The 19,251-nt window shown below is 57.5% G+C and overlaps 1 protein-coding gene across 2 annotated transcripts in view; it reads right to left on the bottom strand.

The window, feature by feature from the left end:
• The window catches only part of GALNT15 (polypeptide N-acetylgalactosaminyltransferase 15), a 30,095-nt gene extending 12,200 nt beyond the window's left edge, over positions 1-17,895 (bottom strand). For both annotated transcript variants that reach the window (XR_011388396.1, XM_008266043.4), the window contains exons 1-5: positions 15,951-17,895; positions 6,102-6,268; positions 3,889-4,093; positions 2,171-2,338; positions 1,528-1,645 (exon numbers count right to left, since the gene is read on the bottom strand). Coding sequence is in view for 1 of the 2 variants with exons in the window: in XM_008266043.4 (XP_008264265.3) it covers positions 1,528-1,645; positions 2,171-2,338; positions 3,889-4,093; positions 6,102-6,268; positions 15,951-16,498 (1,206 nt within the window). In the remaining variant the exon portion in view is untranslated. The remainder of the gene's footprint in view (positions 1-1,527; positions 1,646-2,170; positions 2,339-3,888; positions 4,094-6,101; positions 6,269-15,950) is intronic.
• Positions 17,896-19,251: the final 1,356 nt, after the last annotated feature.

Below are 19,251 nucleotides of genomic sequence, written 5' to 3'. Positions count from 1 at the left end.
GAGGTTACTGTGGAGGAGCGAGCGCTATGCTAAGCCCGTGTGGACCAGCAGATGCTGGCGCTGGGGTCCAGTCTGATGCCAAGGCGGGGGAGGCTGGGCGGTGCCCAACAGGTGCTGAGTGTCAGATGGGCACGCACGGAGTCGCTTGGAGCACAGAGCTGCCCAGGACTTGTTCTGACGTGTGTGTGCTCAGACACAAAGGGTGCTGTGGATGCAGACCGCGTGAGAACCTCTGTGAGCTGTATGAAGGGGAAAGGACGGCTGGAAGCCTTTCTTCTCGCAGGAGACGGGGAAGGGGTGGAGGTAGGCGGGTGGGCCCTGACAGGGCAAGGACTTCAGAGCCCTTCTGCAGCCTTGGCCTTGACCTCAGAGAGTCACACCTTCAGAGAGACCCCGCCCAGAGACTCCACCCACAGAGACCCCACCCACAGAGACCCCACTGGCAGAGACCACACCCACAGAGACCCTGCCCACAGAGACCCCACTGGCAGAGACCCCACCCACAGAGACCTCACCCACAGAGACCCACCCACAGAGTTCACACCCACAGAGACCCTGCCCATAGAGACCCCACTTGCACTCCATACCCACAGAGACCCCACCTGCAGAGACCCCACCACAGAGACCCTGCCCACAGAGGCCACACCCACAGAGACCTCACCCACAGAGACCACACCCACAGAGACCCCATCCACAGGACCCTGCCCACGGAGACCCCACTGGCAGAGTCCACACCCACAGAGACCCCACCCACAGAGACCCACCCACAGAGGCCACACCCACAGAGACCCTGCCCACAGAGACCCCACTTGCAGTCCACACCTACAGAGACCCCGCCCACAGAGACCCCATCCACAGGACCCCGTCCACAGAGACCCCACCTGCAGAGACCCCACCCACAGAGACTCCACCTACAGAGACCCCACCCACAGAGACCCTGCCCACAGAGGCCACACCCACAGAGACCTCACCCACAGAGACCCCATCCACAGGACCCCGCCCACAGAGACCCCCACCTGCAGAGACCCCACCACAGAGACCCTGCCCACAGAGGCCACACCCACAGAGACCTCACCCACAGAGATCACACCCACAGAGACCCCCGCCCACAGAGACCTCATGTGCAGAGACTCCATCTGCAGAGACTCCACCCACAGAGATCACACCCAGAGACCCCGCCCACAGAGTCCACACCCAGAGACCACACCCACAGACACCACACCCACAGAGACCCACCCACAGAGTTCCCACCCACAGAGACCCCATTTGCAGTCCACACCCACAGAGACCCCGCCCACAGAGACCACACCCACAGAGACCTCACCCACAGAGACCCACCCACAGAGACCCCATCCACAGGACCCTGCCCACGGAGACCCCCACCTGCAGAGACCCCGACCACAGAGACCCTGCCCACAGAGACCCCACCCACAGAGACCACACCCACATAGACCCCACCCACAGAGGCCACACCCACAGAGACTCACAGAGATCCCACCCGTTGCCCTTCCTGGCTCTGGGGCGCACCTTGAAAGACAGTTCGAGGTTTTCAGCACCGCTTGGAGACATGAGGGGCTCGTAGGCGCCAGTGTTTTGGAAGTAGTGTCTGTCCACGGCCACCACCTCTCTGGGCACCACAGGGCTCCTGGACAGAGAAGAGGGACAAGAGACCGCAGCTCAGAACCAAGGCGCCGCTCGGGAGGCCGGGGCGGGGCTCCCCAGCAGGGCGGGCAGTGGCTGCAGCGGGCTCTGGGCTCACTTGGGCCGCGGGGCTTTCCACCATTGCCTGGAGTAAAGCAAGGGTGTCGCGCTTTGTGGAGGGAGGATTATGGCCGCCCAGGACTTTCCACCCTGCCTGCTGTCCCAGGGACCACGCTGGGGCTCCCCTAGCTCGGGCTCGCGGGGCCCTGGAGAGGCGTTCGGGAAGGAGGCTGAGGTTTGAGTGACGTGTGAGAAGGGAGCAGTCGGGCTCTCCCCTCCTCTCTTTCCCCTCCACGTCTCTGGTTTCTTCCTTCCTGGTGAGGGAGCTGGGCCAAGATCCCGGGTCAGCCTCTTTCACTTCCCTGCACCGCTGCTACCTGCGGGAGTGTCACTGGGCCCCAGTGACGTACCGACCACACCCACCCGGTACCACCCGCCCCTGCGCTCCGGGAGAAGGCAGCCGGCGCACCTGATAGGGCTGATGGGGGACTGGAGGGCTTTCTGCGCGTGCTCCGGCAAAGGCTCCCAGCGGAAATCCAGCCTCCAGTCCAGCACCCCACGCTGCAACTCGGGGGAGGGTTGATAATGGAGAGTCTTCCAGTCCACCACGTCTATGACCGGAGACACCACACGGCTCCTGCAGACAATCGCGGGCTCAAACGAGGGACACAAACCCGTCGCCGCCTGGAGGATGCACACACAATCCACACTGGGGCTTCCCACCAGCCCCTCGTGCCCACCTGGCACCTCAGCTGTGGGTTGTCCAGACGGAGACGTGGCTGAAGTGAAACACACAGCCCGGATAGAGAAGGAATACGTGAAAAAAAAAAGTATAGGAAATCTTAATAGCTTTTGTATTGATAATACGTTGAAATGATAATATTGGATGTGTTGGGTTTACCAAAAATATGTTGCTAAAATTAATTTCACCTGTTTCTATTTTGTAATGTAATTATTAGACATTTTAAAATCACATGTATGGTGGCCGGTGCTGTGGCGTAGCTGGTAAAGCTGCTGCCTGCAGTGCAGGCATCACATATGGGCGTTGGTTCAAGTCCCGGCTGCTCCACTTCCCATCCAGTTCTCCACTATGGCCTGGGAAAGCAGTAGAAGATGGCCCAAGGCCTTGGGCCCCTGTATATGCATGGGAGACCTGGAAGAAGCTCCTGGCCGTGGACTGGCCGAGCTCCAGCAGTTGGGGCCATTTGGAGAGTGAACCAGCAGATGGAAGAACGCGCTCTCTCTCTCTCTCTCTCTCTCTTTTTCTTTCTATAACTCTGTCTTTTGAATAAATAAATAAGCATCTTGTAAAAAAAGTTCACAGAAAACATGTATTAGGAAAATTATCCCTGGATTTCAATATTTCTTTCTGTGTATACCAAAATAAACTTGGCTTCTAATTTCTTTTTTCCATGAGATTTTTGAAGAACCCTCATGTGAACCAGAGAAGCAAAGAATGCCAGCTCTTTGTGAAACTTTGCTGATCACAGAATCAAATGCTTCCACTTGATGGCTGCGTAACCTATGGCCTAGGGTGGTTTGGAGACTGTCAACTCCCTATTCGGGTTCTGCTGTAGTCTTAATGAAAACAGCTGACTTTTTGAGCATGAGCATTTAACCTAGCAGGTAAGATACCCTCGTCCCACATCGGAGTACCTGAGTTTAATTCCTGGCTTTGGCACCTAACTCTAACTTCCCTCTAATGCAGACCCCGGGAGGCAGCAGACGATGCCTCGAGTACTTTGGGTTCCAGCCATGCACATGGGAGACTTGGGTTGAATTCCTGACTGCTGGCTCCAGCTTCAACTCAGCTCTGGTCACTGTAGGCATTTGGGGAATGAACCAGCTGATGCGCGCGCTCTCTCTCTCTCTCTCTCTCTCTCTCCTGTAATTAAATTGCCAGATTTTCATCAAAGGTAACGATAACCGTTGTATGACATTACCCTTCCCATGCAACTTAATAGGATTTTTTAAGTATTCATAACTCCTCAGAAAAGTGTGCTCTGGGCTGTTTCTTGCTCTAAAACACAAGGATATGGACTGGAAGGACTCCCCCTGCTTCTTCACCTGCAAACTACCTAGAAACAGCTGTCCCCAGCGGCAGGGACCTGGCCATCTCTGTGGTGCACAGATGCCCGGAGAGAGGCGGGGGCTGCACAGCATTCCCCCACCCCCAGGAGGGATTACCTGTCGCCGGCTATTCTGCTGAGGAGGGGCTCCAGCCAGCCGGGGTGGCACTCGCAGTGGGCATCCATGAAGACCAGCACGTCCCCGGTGGCCCTGGCGGCCCCCAGCATTCGGGCCCCGACGGTGCCCAGCCTCCTGTTGCTTCTGAGCAGCCTCACTCGCTCCAGCCTGGCCACGTGCTCGCTGAGAGCAGACTTGAGCTGTCCTGGAGTTGCAGGGTCACGGTCAGTGGGCTGGGGGAGGCCGCCACTGACTAGGGTCAGTCATGCGCTCTCTCTGGGGACCACGGTCCCGACACGCAAGGATCTTATTGTGGTGTGGTTGTTGCTATGGCGCCCGACGCTTCCTTGGTTTGGGATGGGTCAGGGTTTTTCCACTAAACACCAGGAGGGGTGGTGTTGTGAAACCAGCGAAGAGGAGAGCTTGCTGGTGTGCTCTGAATGAGCACTTACCCTCAATCAATCAATCAATCAATCAAAATCCCATGCACACGGGTCCCCATCTGGGGCTTAGCTTCTTGGAACACCAGCCACAGGGGAAGTCCTAGCAGATACCATTGGTGTCCTGTCTGGGTGTCCTGGGGTCCCTTTCACTGGTTGCTTGTCCCCCCGCCGCTGTGGGTGTGCTTCAACCTGTACCCTTTCTGGAAACGTGTCCTTGGGTACCCAGGGCTCATGCAGGACACGGCCCCCAGCCCCGGGTGCCCAGGTCAGACTCTGCAGTGAGGTTTACGCTCCAGCCCACTCCCCACCTGGGGACAGAGGCCGCCCCCCGGGACACCCTCAAAACCATCGCATCTCAGGGGCCGCTTCTGGGGCACCTGGCCTCAGACTGTAGACTCAGGGGCCGCGTCTACACAGAGAAGCAGTGGTCTCCAGGAACCCTTGGACAAAAGGAGCTTCTGCCAGGACGAAGACCGCCCCCAGGGCAAGGGACCCTGCCTCCTGGGCCTCTGCTGCCGCGAGCCCGCGGGCAGGGCCTGGCCGCCAGGAGGCGCTCAGCACCCGCGCCGAGCAGAAGCGAACCAGGAGTCAAGTAGGTGCGCCCGGATCCCCACGCTGGGGCGGCCTTGTCCGCGGTTGGAGCAGCTGGCTGGGTTTCTCTGGAGGCCGAGAAAGATCCAGACAGTCCCCAGCACACTCCTTGTGCCACACCTCCGACGCCCCCTGGCTGCCCCACCTTTTCTTAATGGCCAGCAGGGTCCTCATGGGGACCCGGGATCCGCAGCCTGTAGGCTGTTGCATTTCTCACTGGCAGAATGCTGGGCTGATGGAGTACATAGTAATGGCTTTTCTGGTAAGGTTGGCAGCCTGGAGCCAGTCTCTAGAGAGGGACCTCTGTTAGCTTAGCTATTCAAATCTATCGATTTGTGAGTGGGTGGCTGGGCTGTGTTGAGTGTTTCTTCCCCCCTTCCACGTCTCTGAGCTCAGCTTAGCTCAAAGCAGCTAAAAACACCTTGCAAGCCTTAGGGGCAGCTGTTGTGGAAATAAACTAGGTGAGAGGACTTCCTGAGCTATAAGAGAGATGAATATCTGGGTTGGTTAAGACACTGCAGCAAATAAATCACAATCCCTCTTGATCCACCAGCCTGGTGGTGAGGGGCAGAGGGAGAGTGGGCGCGGGGTGAGCGGCTTCGTTGCTGGCCAGGGCCCCTGACACCCAGAGGTGGGGCTGCTGGGAGGCGGTCGCTTCCCCAGAGACAAGGTCATCGTGGGTGGGGAAGGGGCATAGGCGTGCTCCCAGGAGGAGCCTGGCTCTGCCCAGGGCTTGGAGAGCACCTACACGGGCCAGCCGGGCCAGTGCTGCACCTGTGCGCCCCTCCTGCCGGCGCCACCCACCGCCGTGAGCAGGCTGGGCAGACAGAGGCCCCTGGCCACCACGTCTCTCCGCAGCCAACCCCGCCTGGAGAGTGATGGGCGGCTCTAAGCAATGCTGTCAAAGCTGATGCACGCAGAGCCTTCGCCCGGGGTCTGCGAGGTTGTGGGCGCTCACAGAGCGACCACCTGAGCACGGGTCTCGGTTAGAGGTTCATTGCACTGCGACTGAGAGACCCCCCTCCGCGGAGCAGCACTCCACCCAGGCCTCTCTCTTGGTGGCTTCCCCCACGGTCCTCCTGGGGCTTGTCTACTTGCGCGGGATCCCTCACCTGGAGCTCCGCCCCCTGGGTGGGGCGCTTGGCCTAGCCCCCACCCCTTGGCCACGCCCACAGCTACCTTGCTGGCTGAGGTCGTCCACGAGGATGACCTCCTTCAGGACGGCCCGGGGCGCGGTGTCCAGGATGCTGTGCACGGTCCTCAGGAGGGTGGCCCAGGCCTCGTCGTGGAAGCACAGGATGACGCTGGCCGTGGGCAGGCTGCCCCCTGGCGGCGGCTGCAGGCAGCTGCAGGGAAAAGACCCGTGAGCCACAGGCTGCCAGACGCACCCGCCTCTCCCAGGCTCCCCGGGCCCCGCAGTCACAGGCCGCGCCGGCCAGCGCCGCGGCTCTCCTTGGGTTTGCAAAGAGAACGCGTCGCACTTGCGGCAGCTCAGCCTCCCGCGGGTGTTGGGAGGTGCTGCCGCCCTTCTGGGGTGGGGGGGTATCGCAAGGACCCGAATTACCAACCCCCGCAGGCACCTGTGAAGGTGAAAGGGAGGCGGAGTGACGGCCGGGCTCAGCCTGGCCCTGCCCGGGGCAGACACACCAGAAACAGGGCGTCGAAGCGGGTCTTCAGCCCTCTGCAGGCCGTGGTCAGCCACGGACACTGGGGGGCGCTCGGGATCGTATTCGTGGTGGCCTTCATTAACTGCAGCCCAACCACTCCCCGGCAGAGCGTGAGTCCTGAACTACTTCCTTTCTTTAAGCAGAGTTACAAAGAGGGGAAAGAGAGAGACAGAGACAGAGACAGAAAGAGGTCTTCCATCCGTTGACTCACTCCCCCAATGGCCACAATGGCCAGGGCTGAGCCAGGCTGAGCCAGGCTGAAGCCAGCAGCCAGGAGCTTCTTCAAGGTCTCCCACGTGGGTGCAGAGGCCCAAGGACTTGGCCCATCTTCTACTGCTTTCCTAGGCCATGGCAGAGAGCTGGAATGGAAGTGGAGCAGCCAGGACTAGAACCAGCACCCATACGGGATGCCAGCGCTTCAGGCCAGGGCTTTAACCTGCTGTACCACAGCACCAGCCCCTCTCACACCCATTTTTGACTCCATTAAGTCCCTTCGGAGCATGGACATTAGTTGACCTCAGTTTCTTCATCTGTAAAATGGACTTGTTGAAGAATTGGATGAGTTCGTGCTCAAGAAGTGCCACCTTGCTCACCGGGAGAGCACAGCCAACGTTCTCACTCTTTCTTGGATGCCGCCTCTCTCATGCCTGGATGCCTCTCTTGGCCTCGATTGCTTTGTCTACAAAGTTAGGAAGATGAGAAGAGCTACTCAGGTCCCCGAAGCCTGGCCTAACCGTGCAGTGTTCTCCACCACGGAGGCGGCCTCCGGGAGCAAAGGTTTCTAATCGGTGGTGTGCTTTCTGGAGCAGCGGCTTTGATAGCTTCGCTTTTGTAAAAATGTGGGCCGTGTCCCTTCAGAAGGGCGGGGTCTGGGGAGGGAGCCTGCGGTAGCCCCGCCTTCCTAGCTGCCACGTGTCACTTCCATGCCTTATTTGCAGGCCTATCTGTTCAAATCCTTGACTCGATTTCCAATCAGCCATCTTTTTCTTGTTTGGTTGTAGGTGTTCTTTATGTATCATGAATACAACTCCTCTATTGAGTAGAAGATCTGCAAGTATTTTTCTCTCATTCCTGGGTTCTTTCATTTTCATGATGGGATTCTTTGAAGCACAAGCTTTGTGTTTTTATGAAGTCAGGATTCTCTGTGGCTTTTTTTTAAGCCACTAATATACTGGATACCATGCAATACTGGATAATGGACACACTTTCCATCTTGAAGGTGAAGAAGTAAGAGCCCAGAGCGCTTAAGGGGCTTATTTAGGGTGAGTGACACAGCTACCTGCTGAGGTTCGGTCTGACTCCAAACCCAGTGGCCTTGACTGCGTGCACGGAGAGAGGCACGTACGGCCGACTCAGACTAAATGCTGGCAGGATGTTCGGGATTGTGTCACAGAGTGACGACGACGGAGGGTTTTGGAGAAACAGGCAAACTATGAGTTCCTTCGCACAAGCTGCACCGGCCCCAGGGAGTCAGGGGGGCAGTAACCGTCCTGGCTGCCTTCCACACTCGCTCATCTGGAGCCAGGCCAGGCGCTGTGCCCTCAGCTTCAGACTCAGTTTTAGGGAATGTGCTCTGGTGAGGCTGCTGCCCGCCCTGAATTCACCAGCCCCACCGTGGAGCGCTGGCAGGAACCCTTTGCAGACAGAGTACCATGAAAGGCTTCTTTACCTCTCAGGACCTCCTGTGTTTCCTCTTCCTGAGCATAACGCTGATGGCATCCATCATGTCTCCTTTCTCGGGTTGGCTCCCGGGAAACTCCGAGTAAGGGACTGGGCTTTTTAGTCACCACAGGGGCTGTGGAAAAATTCTTGGTGGGAGTGTCTGTCTTCATCCCGGCTTCCTCTTCGATCTTGACTTTTGATCCTTCTCTCCACCCTTGGACATATATTCACCGACAGTCTAACGTGGGATAGGATCGGAAGAGGAATTAAATAGATGCGGTCAAAGAGCAGACTCTGGGGTGCACCTGCCCATTGCATTATAACTTCTGGTTGTCAGGGGCTTTCTTCCACTGCAGAGATGACCTCGCTGGGGACCAGCAGTCCTGAAAAGCTGCTTGATGAACTTGTACCTACAACCCAGAGCGCTGCCCCGAGCCAATGACTGAACAGAGTTGAGGATTAACACCCAGCACCCTGGCCCCTAGGGGCAGAGGCTGCTTCTGCTGAGATGCTGGTTCTACAGGGAGCTCACAGCTCCCCAGCAGGGCGCATAGAGGCAACTGCCTTGAAAATGCACCTTCCATTAGCTGCCTCCATTCTCCCAGGCCCCACCTGCCAGTCCTCCTTGGGATCATCCGCAAGGCAATTTCTTGTCTTAGGACCTGCTATGTAAGGGGATGCAAACTAAGCTAGTCCGTAATGTTGTGGAGTTTGTAGCCCATTAAACAGATGACCAGGTCATGATTCAACAGCATACCGAGTGCCCAGAGGAAACATTCAAGAAGAGAACGCGTGCGGGTGGGGATCAGTGGTCCTGGCAGGTGTCACAGCCTCTGCCGAGGTCTGGGGGGGGAACCGAAGGAGGGACACTCTCAAAGACAAGTGCACCTCCCCTGATCCTGACCACAAATCACAGTAATAGCAAGCCCCTCTCTTGGGCTGTAGCTTCTAAGCCACTTCAGATCCTCGAGAGAATATGGTAGCTGGGTGATCCAAGCAAGGGGTCGGGGGCTCTACTGCTCTGAACCCCCGGTGCTCTGTGCTGGGGTGGGGTGCACACGACCCCCACCACACGGCACCAGGGCACTGCTGAGGCACGCATCGAGGCAGTGTGAAGCAAAGGCTTTGGGACATTGTAAAGGTGTGATCGCCCCAACTCGCCAGCCCCTCCTACACAGAGGGCTGGGAAGAAAGGCATATTTTTATTATTAAATAATGAGTCTGCTCTCTTTGTGCCTAGTGAGTATTTCCCTATCTCAGGGTGTATTTGCTGTATTCACTCGGTAAGTGTCCAGGAGCCCACACCCCTGACCTCGCCTGCCCATCTTCTAAGTGCCAACAAAGACCCTAAGGCTTTGGAGTCAAATCAGCCCAGATCTGAATCCTGACCCTGCCGTTTACAGCCCCTACTGAGCCAACACTTATGCTGTCACCCTTCCCCAGTGCAGGGGTGCAGCCTGGATTAAGAGGGGTAGCCCTGGCCGATGGGCCTTTCAATCCACACCAGCTTTCTAGTTCCCATTGCAAGATCAGAGGAGCGAAGGCACATGTGTGCAGACATGCTGTGTCGTCATGCAGGGCCAGCATCCCCCATGAACTTGGAAAACACATTTGGATGCTGTTTGGAAGACAGTGAGTCATCACCTTGGGCCGGATGGCCTGGCTGAAGCACCCAGGCTCCCTCTACCCTCCCCTCGACTGGCCAGAGGACAGAGGATTCTACAGATGTTTGGGGGTTACTGGCTCCCAGCTCCTACCCAATCAGCAGAGGCTCCCGGCTTGGTGCTAAGCCCACAGACCTAAAAGCCTGGTTTCTTGTCTGCATTCCGTAGCAAATTCCCCAAGCTCCGTGGGTTGAGGCTGAGCCTTGCTAACCTACTTTTTCTTTTCTTTTCTTTTTTTTTTTTTGTTTTAAGATTTATTTATTTATTTGAAAACGTCACAGAGAGATGGAGAGACAGAGAGAGAGGAGAGACAGAGATCTTTCACCTGCTGGTTTATTCCCCAAATGGCCAGAGCTGGGACAGGCCAAAGCCAGCAGCCAGGAGCCTCACCTGGGTCTCTCACATGGGTGCAGGGGCCCAAACACTTGGGCCATCTTCCGCTGCTTTTCCAGGTGCACTGGCAAGGAGCTGGATTGGAAGTGGAGCAGCTGGGACTCAAACCGGTACTTCTATGGGATGCAGATGGCGACCTAACCCGCTGCACCACGGCGCCGGCCAATCACCTTCTTCCTTCTAATGGTTGTTAAGTAAATGTTTGTTCGGTGGACAAAGAAAGACGCCGTTGTTCCTGTTCCCAGCAGCACAGAGGCTGCCTCTCAGCACTGACAGCGAGTGCTACCCCACAGCCCGTTCCTAGTCCCCAAGAGAAGCTCTGAGTGCAGCAGGCTCGCCTGCAACAGGAGTGGGCAGGTGCATCTCCGGGGCTGCAACCTGCAGGCCAGGCCCGGGGCTGCTAGGGCTGGGCCGCAGCCTGGCGCTGAGCCCTCCCCAGAATGGAGCTTAGGGCTGGGAGAGGAGGTCGAGGGAGCTGCAGGGAGCGCTGAGCCTGCCGCCCCCTGCCTATCCCTCTCTGTCCGTGGAAGCTCCTGGCTCCTGGCCTGCTTGCCCAGGCCACAGCAGAGAGCTGGGTTGAAAGAGGGGCAGTCGGGACTAGAACCGGCACCCACACGGGTGCTGGCACCACAGGCAGAGGATTAACCTACTGCACCACAGTGCTGGCCCCTGCTCCACTTCCAATCCAGCTCTCTGCTGTGGTCTGGGAAAGCAGTAGAAGATGGCCTAAGCCCTTGGGCCCCTGCACCCACGTGGGAGACCCGAAAGAAAATCCTGGCTCCTGGCTTTGGATTGGTGCAGCTACAGCCGTTGCAGCCAATTGGGGAGTGAACCAGCGGTTGGAAGACCTCTCTCTCTCTCTCTCTCTCTCCCTCTCCTTCTTTCTGTGTAACTCTGACTTTCAAATAAATAAATAAATCTTTACAAAAAAAAAAAAAAAGAAAGAAAGAAAAAGAGAAGGTTGGGGACAGAAGGGCAGGATACTTGAGCAGGTGCCTGGCCACCAGGTGCTGAGGGATGCTGGGAAGGCCAAGTCCCCCAAAGTCCTACTGACAGAGAGCTTCCTGCCTGCCCACTTCCCCCAGCCTTGTCTGGAAGGTTCCCTGCCCCTCTTTTCCTCCCCGTGGAAACCTGCCGTAGCCCCTCAGCCCAAGCTATCTGAGCGTCTCGGTTCCTGTTCACCTGTTGGGCCTGGCTGCACCGTGGAATCACTGCGAGAGGGGGCCGGGGTGGGGGTGGGATTCCCGTGGTCCTGGTTGATGGTGATCCGCAGGCTCTCCAACGTGTGGTCAGGTGGAACATCAAGCAAACCCCTGGCCTTGGTAGGGCTTCTGCAGCTCCTACACGAACGTGAATCACCCAAGAGTTTTTATCCAGTGGGTCTGAGTGGGACTTGAAATGCTGCAAGTCTGGGACCACACGATGAGGGCTCTGGGGTAAAAAACACCAGTGATTTCCCCCCGACCCCTCCCCAGAGATGGAGAGACACAGGTGTGGGCTACCACCTCCAATCCAATCTCATGGCCACCTGGGTTTGTCCCAAAGTAGAGAGCGGGACCCTACCTCATGGGCTACTGTGAGGACACGACCCTCTCCCGGCGTGCTGCTCAGCTCTGTCTACACTGCAACCCCATGGAAGGATGGGCTGCAAGCTGGGGGCTTGTACCTTTGTGGCTTGTGGCTTGTGGCTTGGAGAGTGGGGCCCAAGTGGAGCAGGCTCGTCCTGTCCGTGCTGGGCTGCGTACCCCGTCCTGGGCGGAGGGGTGGGGAGGACTGAGCTCCAGCCTGTCCCTGTACCACCGCCCCCTGCCCTGGTCCCCTGGCTGTCTTGCATGTCATTACCCACCCCCAGATGTATGGATGCTCCTGCTGGCTGACCCTGCGCTGCTTTGCGGTCTCTTGGGCTGTCCTGGCCCAAAGCAGTGGGCAGTCATCCTGGGGTGGCTCTACCACCTACTGCGGGGAACTGGACAGAGCCTGTGCATTGCAACAGCGACCCCTGCCTGGCAACAAAGCTGCAGCCAGTGTGCTGCCCCTGCTGTGGCCCCTGCACTTCAGCAGACCCCGAGTGAGCCCCGGGCAAGAGGAAGCTTGAGGAGCCACGCTCCGGCCAGTCAGTTGGGTAGGAAGAGGGTGGCTGGAGGAGAGCTTCTCACGGTGTCCCTGGACGTGCAGCCGCACCTGCACCCTGGAGGGAGCTGGCGGAGGCGCCCCTGCGGGAGCCCCCGCTGGGCGGGAGCCAAGGATCTGCTAACCGGGAAAGGCTCCGTCTTCCACGCCCTGACCTCGGGAGCAGCCTTGGAGCACTGCGCAAATCCTCCTCCTCGGCCTCACTCCCCACAGTCCTTCTCTCTGCTGCACCTGCGGAGTGGAAGCCACTTCATCCCCACCCTGCGCGTCGGACCCGACCCTGTACAGAGTGGCCCCTGACGCTGTTGCGCTGTGCACCCCTTTCTGTGTCTTTCTTCCTCACTCAGCAGAGCGCTGCCTGGGGACCCTTCACTGTGCCAGGTGCTACACCCCAACCTGAGCTCCTCTGGGGCTCCGCGGTGAGACGTCAGCTGGCTTCCGGCTCCTCAGGGCCACCCCAGGTGCCGGGATCAGCATCCTCCCACGAGTCTCCCCATGCACCTCTGAGACTTCTATGAAACCACTTGAAATGCCTGCAGCCCGTGTGACTTCCCCAACCCCTGGCCTGGGAAGTGAAAGCTTAAAAGTCTGGTGAGACTTTGGTGTCAGACAGCCCAGGTCCCTCCACCTTTCTGTGCCTCGACTTTCCCATCTGTCAAACAGAACCTACCCACCAGGCTTGTTGTGGGAATCCCTGAACACCACGAGGCAGAATCTGTAGCACATAGTTAGCGCTCCATAAACATTGCCAGAGACCGCTTTTACGATTCCTTTCACATGGATATTTTTCTTTTGGGGTCTTGCATTATTGGCAACTTTCCTAGCTTAGCTCCTATTCAAACTGAGCCCAGCAATGACCCCAGAGGTACTCAGAGAAGGCCCGTGTCCTGGGCAAGGGGAAACAGGCACCTTTCAGAATTGGTCTGGAGGTTGTGCTGTAAGAATTGAGCCCGGGGATTCAAGGTCTGAGCAAGGGTTGGTAGTGGTGTCCTACAGTGGGAGGCAGGGATTCTGAGCGCTCTAGTGTCCCCCTTGCCCTGATGGGAAAACAGCAATGCAGGGCCTGTACACAGTAGGTGCCTAATATATGCTGTTTTTGTCCTGTGTTGTGTTTCTGCCCATTTTTAAAGGGGTGGGATGGGAGGAAAGTGCTGTCACCTTAGGTGAGGGTGGTGGCGGCTGCCTCTCTGGGGTGTTCAGGCAAGGTGCGGAGGAGGGGAGGGCTGGCAACCACCTGCTGGTGGGAGGCAGGTCTGGGACCCCCACCTCACCCCGGACTGCTCTGCACTGGCTGTACGTGCTGGAACGGCCGGCAGGGGGCGCTGCAAGCCTCCGCAGGGAGCCGGTGGCTGTGCGAACCTGAAGCTGGGGGACCAAGCCTCCTGTTCCCCTCCCCCTGGGGTGGAGGCAAACCGAGACGAGTGGATTACCCCTGCTGAAGAAGTACCTGTTGAAGAGTTCCCATCGAACACACGTGGCACAAAATACACCCAGACTTGCACCACACACTTGCACACATGTACGTCACCTCACACCACATGCATGACACACTCAACACACTCACAACCAATACACAGCCACACAAGCACCAGACAACCAAGTACCTGTGCATATCACACCACACCAACATACTCCACACGCAGACGTGCTGCACAAACATATGCACAGAGCACACACAGCAAAATTCACCCACACTTCTGTCAAACACACATGACACATTCATGCACTTCATACCACATGCCTAACACACTTGCATGAGTACACACATCCCACTCATCCAATGCATTTCTAACACACGTGGAACACATGATATTCACCCAGTCCACACAAGCAGAGCATGCCTACACAACAGTCACAATACAACACATATGCACATGTGCACCCTGCAAACATGCAAAGAACACATTGCAACACACACATGCACCACATACATGATATATGCATGCATACCAACACCAACACATGTGCACACATGACAAAACATCACACCATTAATACCTACACACTCACACCTCATACACAACATACACAGGCAGCAGGCACACAGGCATTACACACTGTACCACAGACAACAAGAATGCACAGTATCTATTTAATACCTACACAACAGTGCTCACACAGCGTGCAGTACTTACACTACACACACCTGCACAAACACACAGACACAATGCACCCACGGATGTGCGTGTGTACTACGCAGACACACACAGTCACACACACACGTCCTTGTGGACCTCCTTGTTTGAGGCGATGTTTCTCGTTTGTAAAATGAGGATATTCACGCTGGCTCTAAGGCAATGGCAGAGTGGGTGAGAAGTTTGAACAGCACATGCCCACTCACTCAGCGATCATTTCTGTAACTGCTGTGCTGTCCACACTCAGTCCCCACCCTCCCTGGGGCTCACAGCATGGCAAGGGAAACAGCCACATCCCTGACCAGTTAGCTTCACTGGCCATGAGTGCACTGAGCTCAAACTCCAGGGTGCAGACGAATGGGCGGGAGCTAGAGCTGAGACAGGACAGGTGGGCAAGGGCCCCAGGGCACGCAGCACGCAGTGTGGGGAGGCGTGGGCTCCCGGCTGCTGAGCCTGCCTTTGCCTGCCCTGGAGATCTGGGCTGAGGGCTGACCAGGGCAGGGGGCCCGAGGAGGATGTGGCCCTGCTCCCAGCTGCTGTCCCACACGTCTCCTCGTGTCCTCTGACCCCGAGGGGTACGGGATGTGTATGCTTTCCAGGAAACTGCTCTGGGAAGAGCAGCGACTTACAGGGGAGGGACCTCGATGGTTCCACTCACCAGCTGCATCAGTCCCTGTGCACTGGTCAGCAGCCACCCCCGCCAGGGTGACGGCGAGGCCACCAGCTACCTAGGCACAGGAGCTGAGCTCCTGGGCCCTGGAGCACTCCCCTGGGACCGCTGGACTAGGTAGCACAAGGTGGTGCTTCCGGCTTACTCCAGCTCAAATGCCTGACTGCATCTCCTGCTCTGGTGTCTACTAGCTCTGCGACTGTGGGCAAGCCACTCGGCCTCTCTCTGCCTCGTCTGCACACTCCTGAGACCGGCACCCATCCTACAGAGTCCTAAGGGCTTCGCAAGTCAGCGCCCGAGCAACTCTTCCATTCCACCCGGGTCCGTGGCAAAGTCCACACACACTTCACCTGTTATTTTGCACCAAAGTAAAAGCAAACACAAACAACCATCCCACTACGCAAAGATGCTCAGAGGCGCTGGAAGCAGCCTTGGAGCGGGGCATGGTGGGGGGGATGCACGCTCCGCCCTCCCCCTGCGCTATGCAGATAACGCCAGAGATAACCCCAGAGGGCGCAGACACAGGGGACGGGTGGTGAGGAGGAAGGAGTTGCAGTGGCTCACTTTCCCCTCCCTAGGACAGCGGTTCGTCCCCCGGGGGCTCCTTCAGTACACAGCCCTGGATCCCACCTGCACACGGAGGAGACTCCGGAAGTGCGCGTCCCTGCCCCGCACGCTGGGCAAGGGAAGGCGAGGGCGTTACTTACAGCGGGTGCCGGGCCTCGGGCAGGGCCCTCTGCAGGGGCAGGCGCTCGCTGAGGGCCTCGCTGAGGCCACGTGGGTCCAGGCCCAGTGGGCTCAGGGCCTCTTCTTCAGACACCTCCACGTCCTCCTCCTCGGCCCCCCAGTCTCTGTCTGGGGCTCCCTCGTCCTGCCTCCTTCGAGGCTGCTTGATGAGCCGGTAGGTGCCCCCTCTCCTGCCGCGGCTCTGGTTCCTTCTGGCCCTGGGGGAGGCCACGGCCACCAGCAGCTCATCCTCCCGCAGGGAGATCAAGGGCGGCAGCCCCTCCAGGGGGCCATACTCTTCACCCTCGGCCTCAGCCTCCAGCACCCACTCCTGGGAGTCCCCGAAGTGCAGGCGGTCCCCAGCATCCAGGCTGCGCTGGCTGGCCGGGGCCGTGCCAGGGTGGCGGGCGGTGTGCGTGGGAGGGTGCAGCATGGCTGCCATCACCAGCATGCAGCCCAGCACCGGGAGCAGCAGGAGGAACTGGAGTCGCTGGCGAGGCCCTGGCCGGTACCGCTTTCTCAGCAGCATGGTGCTAGGACTTGCCAAGTGCAACAGGTCATGTTCAAGTTCACGGTCTTGCCCCTCTCTGGACTCTTTGCAGCTTTCAGCGGTTTTCCAGTTGCTTGTTCCACCTGGAGGGTTTTTGCCAGTCTCTCACCCTGCTCCTTTCCCCCCACCTGGCGTTGGCCAGCTGCCGTGTGTGGGACCTGTTTGCACCCGCAATCAGAAAGCCCCAGGACCCAAGTCCCACCCAAGGCTCTCTGGCTGATTTCTGTAATTGCTTCCTGAAAACCCACGCACGGGGATTTCACATGCAACTGCCCGTTCTCCTGTCGCCCTGCTATTCTCTTTGGGAGAACAATGATGACTCTGCGCTGCTCAGGTGCATGGTCCCATGGGTGCCTTTCGCTCTCTACGAGGATGGGCAGACGTCCGGGGGAGCCGTGGAGTCCCCGTCCAGCAGCGGCCGACGGCCATCCTCCTTTGGACGCCTCAAGTCGGGTCAGATCAACAGATGCGAAGCCGGCAGGCAGCGCCTGATTTCCTTTCACACATGCTCCGCTCAGCCCTGAGCCCTGTGCCAGACGCAGCCCGAGCCAAGCCAAGCCTCGCTCCTGGTCCTAATGCCCTCACTGTTCCCAGGCTGCTTCTTCACACAGCCCGGTGGCGTCCCTGCTGGAACCAGATCACAACAGGAACAGCCCAGGAGTTCGGAACTGAATCTCGTTTGGAGGAAGAATTCATTTAGTACCCAAAGGAGCAGGAAAGAGCAGTCTATTTCCTCGTGGTCCAAAAAGGCTGCATGTGAGACGCGGCGGAACCAGCGGTCTCTCTGTATCCTCAGCCTCCCATAGGTGACCTGCCAAGCTGGAATAGACTCTCTGTCTCTTGCTGGGGACCACAGATGCTGTCCTGGACATGAAGCTCTGGGAAAGATGCACTTGCAAAGCATTTCCGCTCCCGCAGCATCAATGGCCTGCCTACTGTGTACCAGCTCCCTTTAGTCAACCAACCCACATTTAGTGAGCATCTGCTATGTGCTAAAACTGTGCTGGGGACTGAAACAAGAGAGGTGAAGAAAATAGGCAAAAAATGTGCACCTTGGGGAACTTCCCTTCTAGTGGGGGAACAGAGAACTCATTAAAACATCTGGCCAGGAGTTAAGACATGGCTTGGGATGCCTGCATCCCATACCAGAGTGCCTAAGTTTGAGTCTCAGCTTCGCTTCTGATTCCAGCTTCCTGCTATTACAGAGCCTGGGGAGGCAGCAGGTGGTGGTCCAAGTACTTGGGTCCTTGACAGGCACGTGGGACAACTGGATGGAGTTCCAGGCTCCTGGCTTCAGCCCAGCCCAGCTTTGGCTATTGTGGGCATTTGGGAAGTGAACCAGAGAATGGGAGATCTCTCCCTTGCTCTGCCTTTCAAATAAACTGAAAATACATAGATAAACATTGAACATATATGGATGCCAGACCAGAGGGTGAAAAGCACTAGGAGGAAAACATTAGGTAGAGATGGGGGTGGGGGTGGAAATTGGCGCTGAGTTGGGGATGCTGTCAGGAAAGAGCTAGCGATTGTGAGCGACAGGTCCCGCAGCTAACCTGGGAGGAGTGTGCAGGTCACAGAGAACAGCGAGGGGAAGCTTTTGAGGCGAGAGCCGGCTTGGCACCGGAAACAGAGCTGGCAGCGTGCAGCATGTGAGAGACTAAGGGAGAGACAGAGGGGCCACGCAGGACGTCCCTGGAACATTGAAGGGGCTTTGATTTTCCTCTGAGTGGGAGGACACACAGTCGGGCTTGGGTTTGGCCCAGGTCACCCTGACTGCTGGGCTGAGATTAGCCACAGTGGAGCAGGAAGACCAGCCAAGACAGCTCAGAGCTGGGTGGTATTGGGGGAGGAGGTGAGTGGTGAGCCATGTCAGGACACGCTTTAAGGGAGACCCTACAGGACTCGCTGATGAGCTGACGTCGGGCATGAGGGAAAGAGAAGACCCAAGGGCAAGTTCTAGCTTTTGGTTGGATCAGTTGGGAGCAAAGAGCTGCCATCCACTAAGACGGAGAAGACGAGGAGCAGCAGGAAGAGGTGACTCTCGGTGGCTGGTTTGGGGGTGTGTGACAGCCAAGGGGGGAGGACCTGAAGGTCCCGGGGGATGCCAGCACACAAGGGTGGTGTTTGAAGTAGGCACTCCACCAAAGGCCGGGTGTGGACAGGAGGGACAAGGAACCCGGTGCACTCAGAGCCCCCCGGCCTCTGCCTCCCAGGCTGCCACAGGGCAGCTGGCCCCCCGTGAGCTGCATTTCATCTGGAAGTGGTAGGAGTGCAGTGGTGAAAACTGCTGTTGGCGGAATTCCTGCAATGGACTTGCTCGTTGTTCCATTTTGATTTTGATCTTAGAATGTGAGCTCAAAATGATTTTTCTTTTGGCTCAGCTGCTTCGAGTATGCGGTGTGTGCCCATGGATGGGTGTGTCTTTGTGAAGTCAGAGGTGAAAGAGTGGGCTGTATGTAGTTGTTCTCATGTGCATGCACACATGGACATGTGTGTTGTTCTCATGTGCGTGCACATATTAACATGCATGTATGTGTGGTTCTCACGTGCACACACTCATATGTGGTTGGTCTCATGTGTGTGCACATGTGAACATGCATGTATGAGTGTGTCTTCATGAAGCTGGAGGTGAAAGGCTATATGAGTTTGTTCTCATGTGTGTGCACATGAACATGCATGTGTGTGTATCTTTGTGAAGTCAGAGGTGAAACAGTGGGCTATATGTAGTTGTT

This window comes from Oryctolagus cuniculus, chromosome 4 (genome assembly GCF_964237555.1).
Source record: "Oryctolagus cuniculus chromosome 4, mOryCun1.1, whole genome shotgun sequence".
Taxonomy (NCBI): Eukaryota; Metazoa; Chordata; class Mammalia; order Lagomorpha; family Leporidae; genus Oryctolagus; species Oryctolagus cuniculus.
The sequence above is the reverse complement of the archived record's forward strand: the minus strand, read 5'-3'. Positions and strand labels throughout refer to the sequence as shown.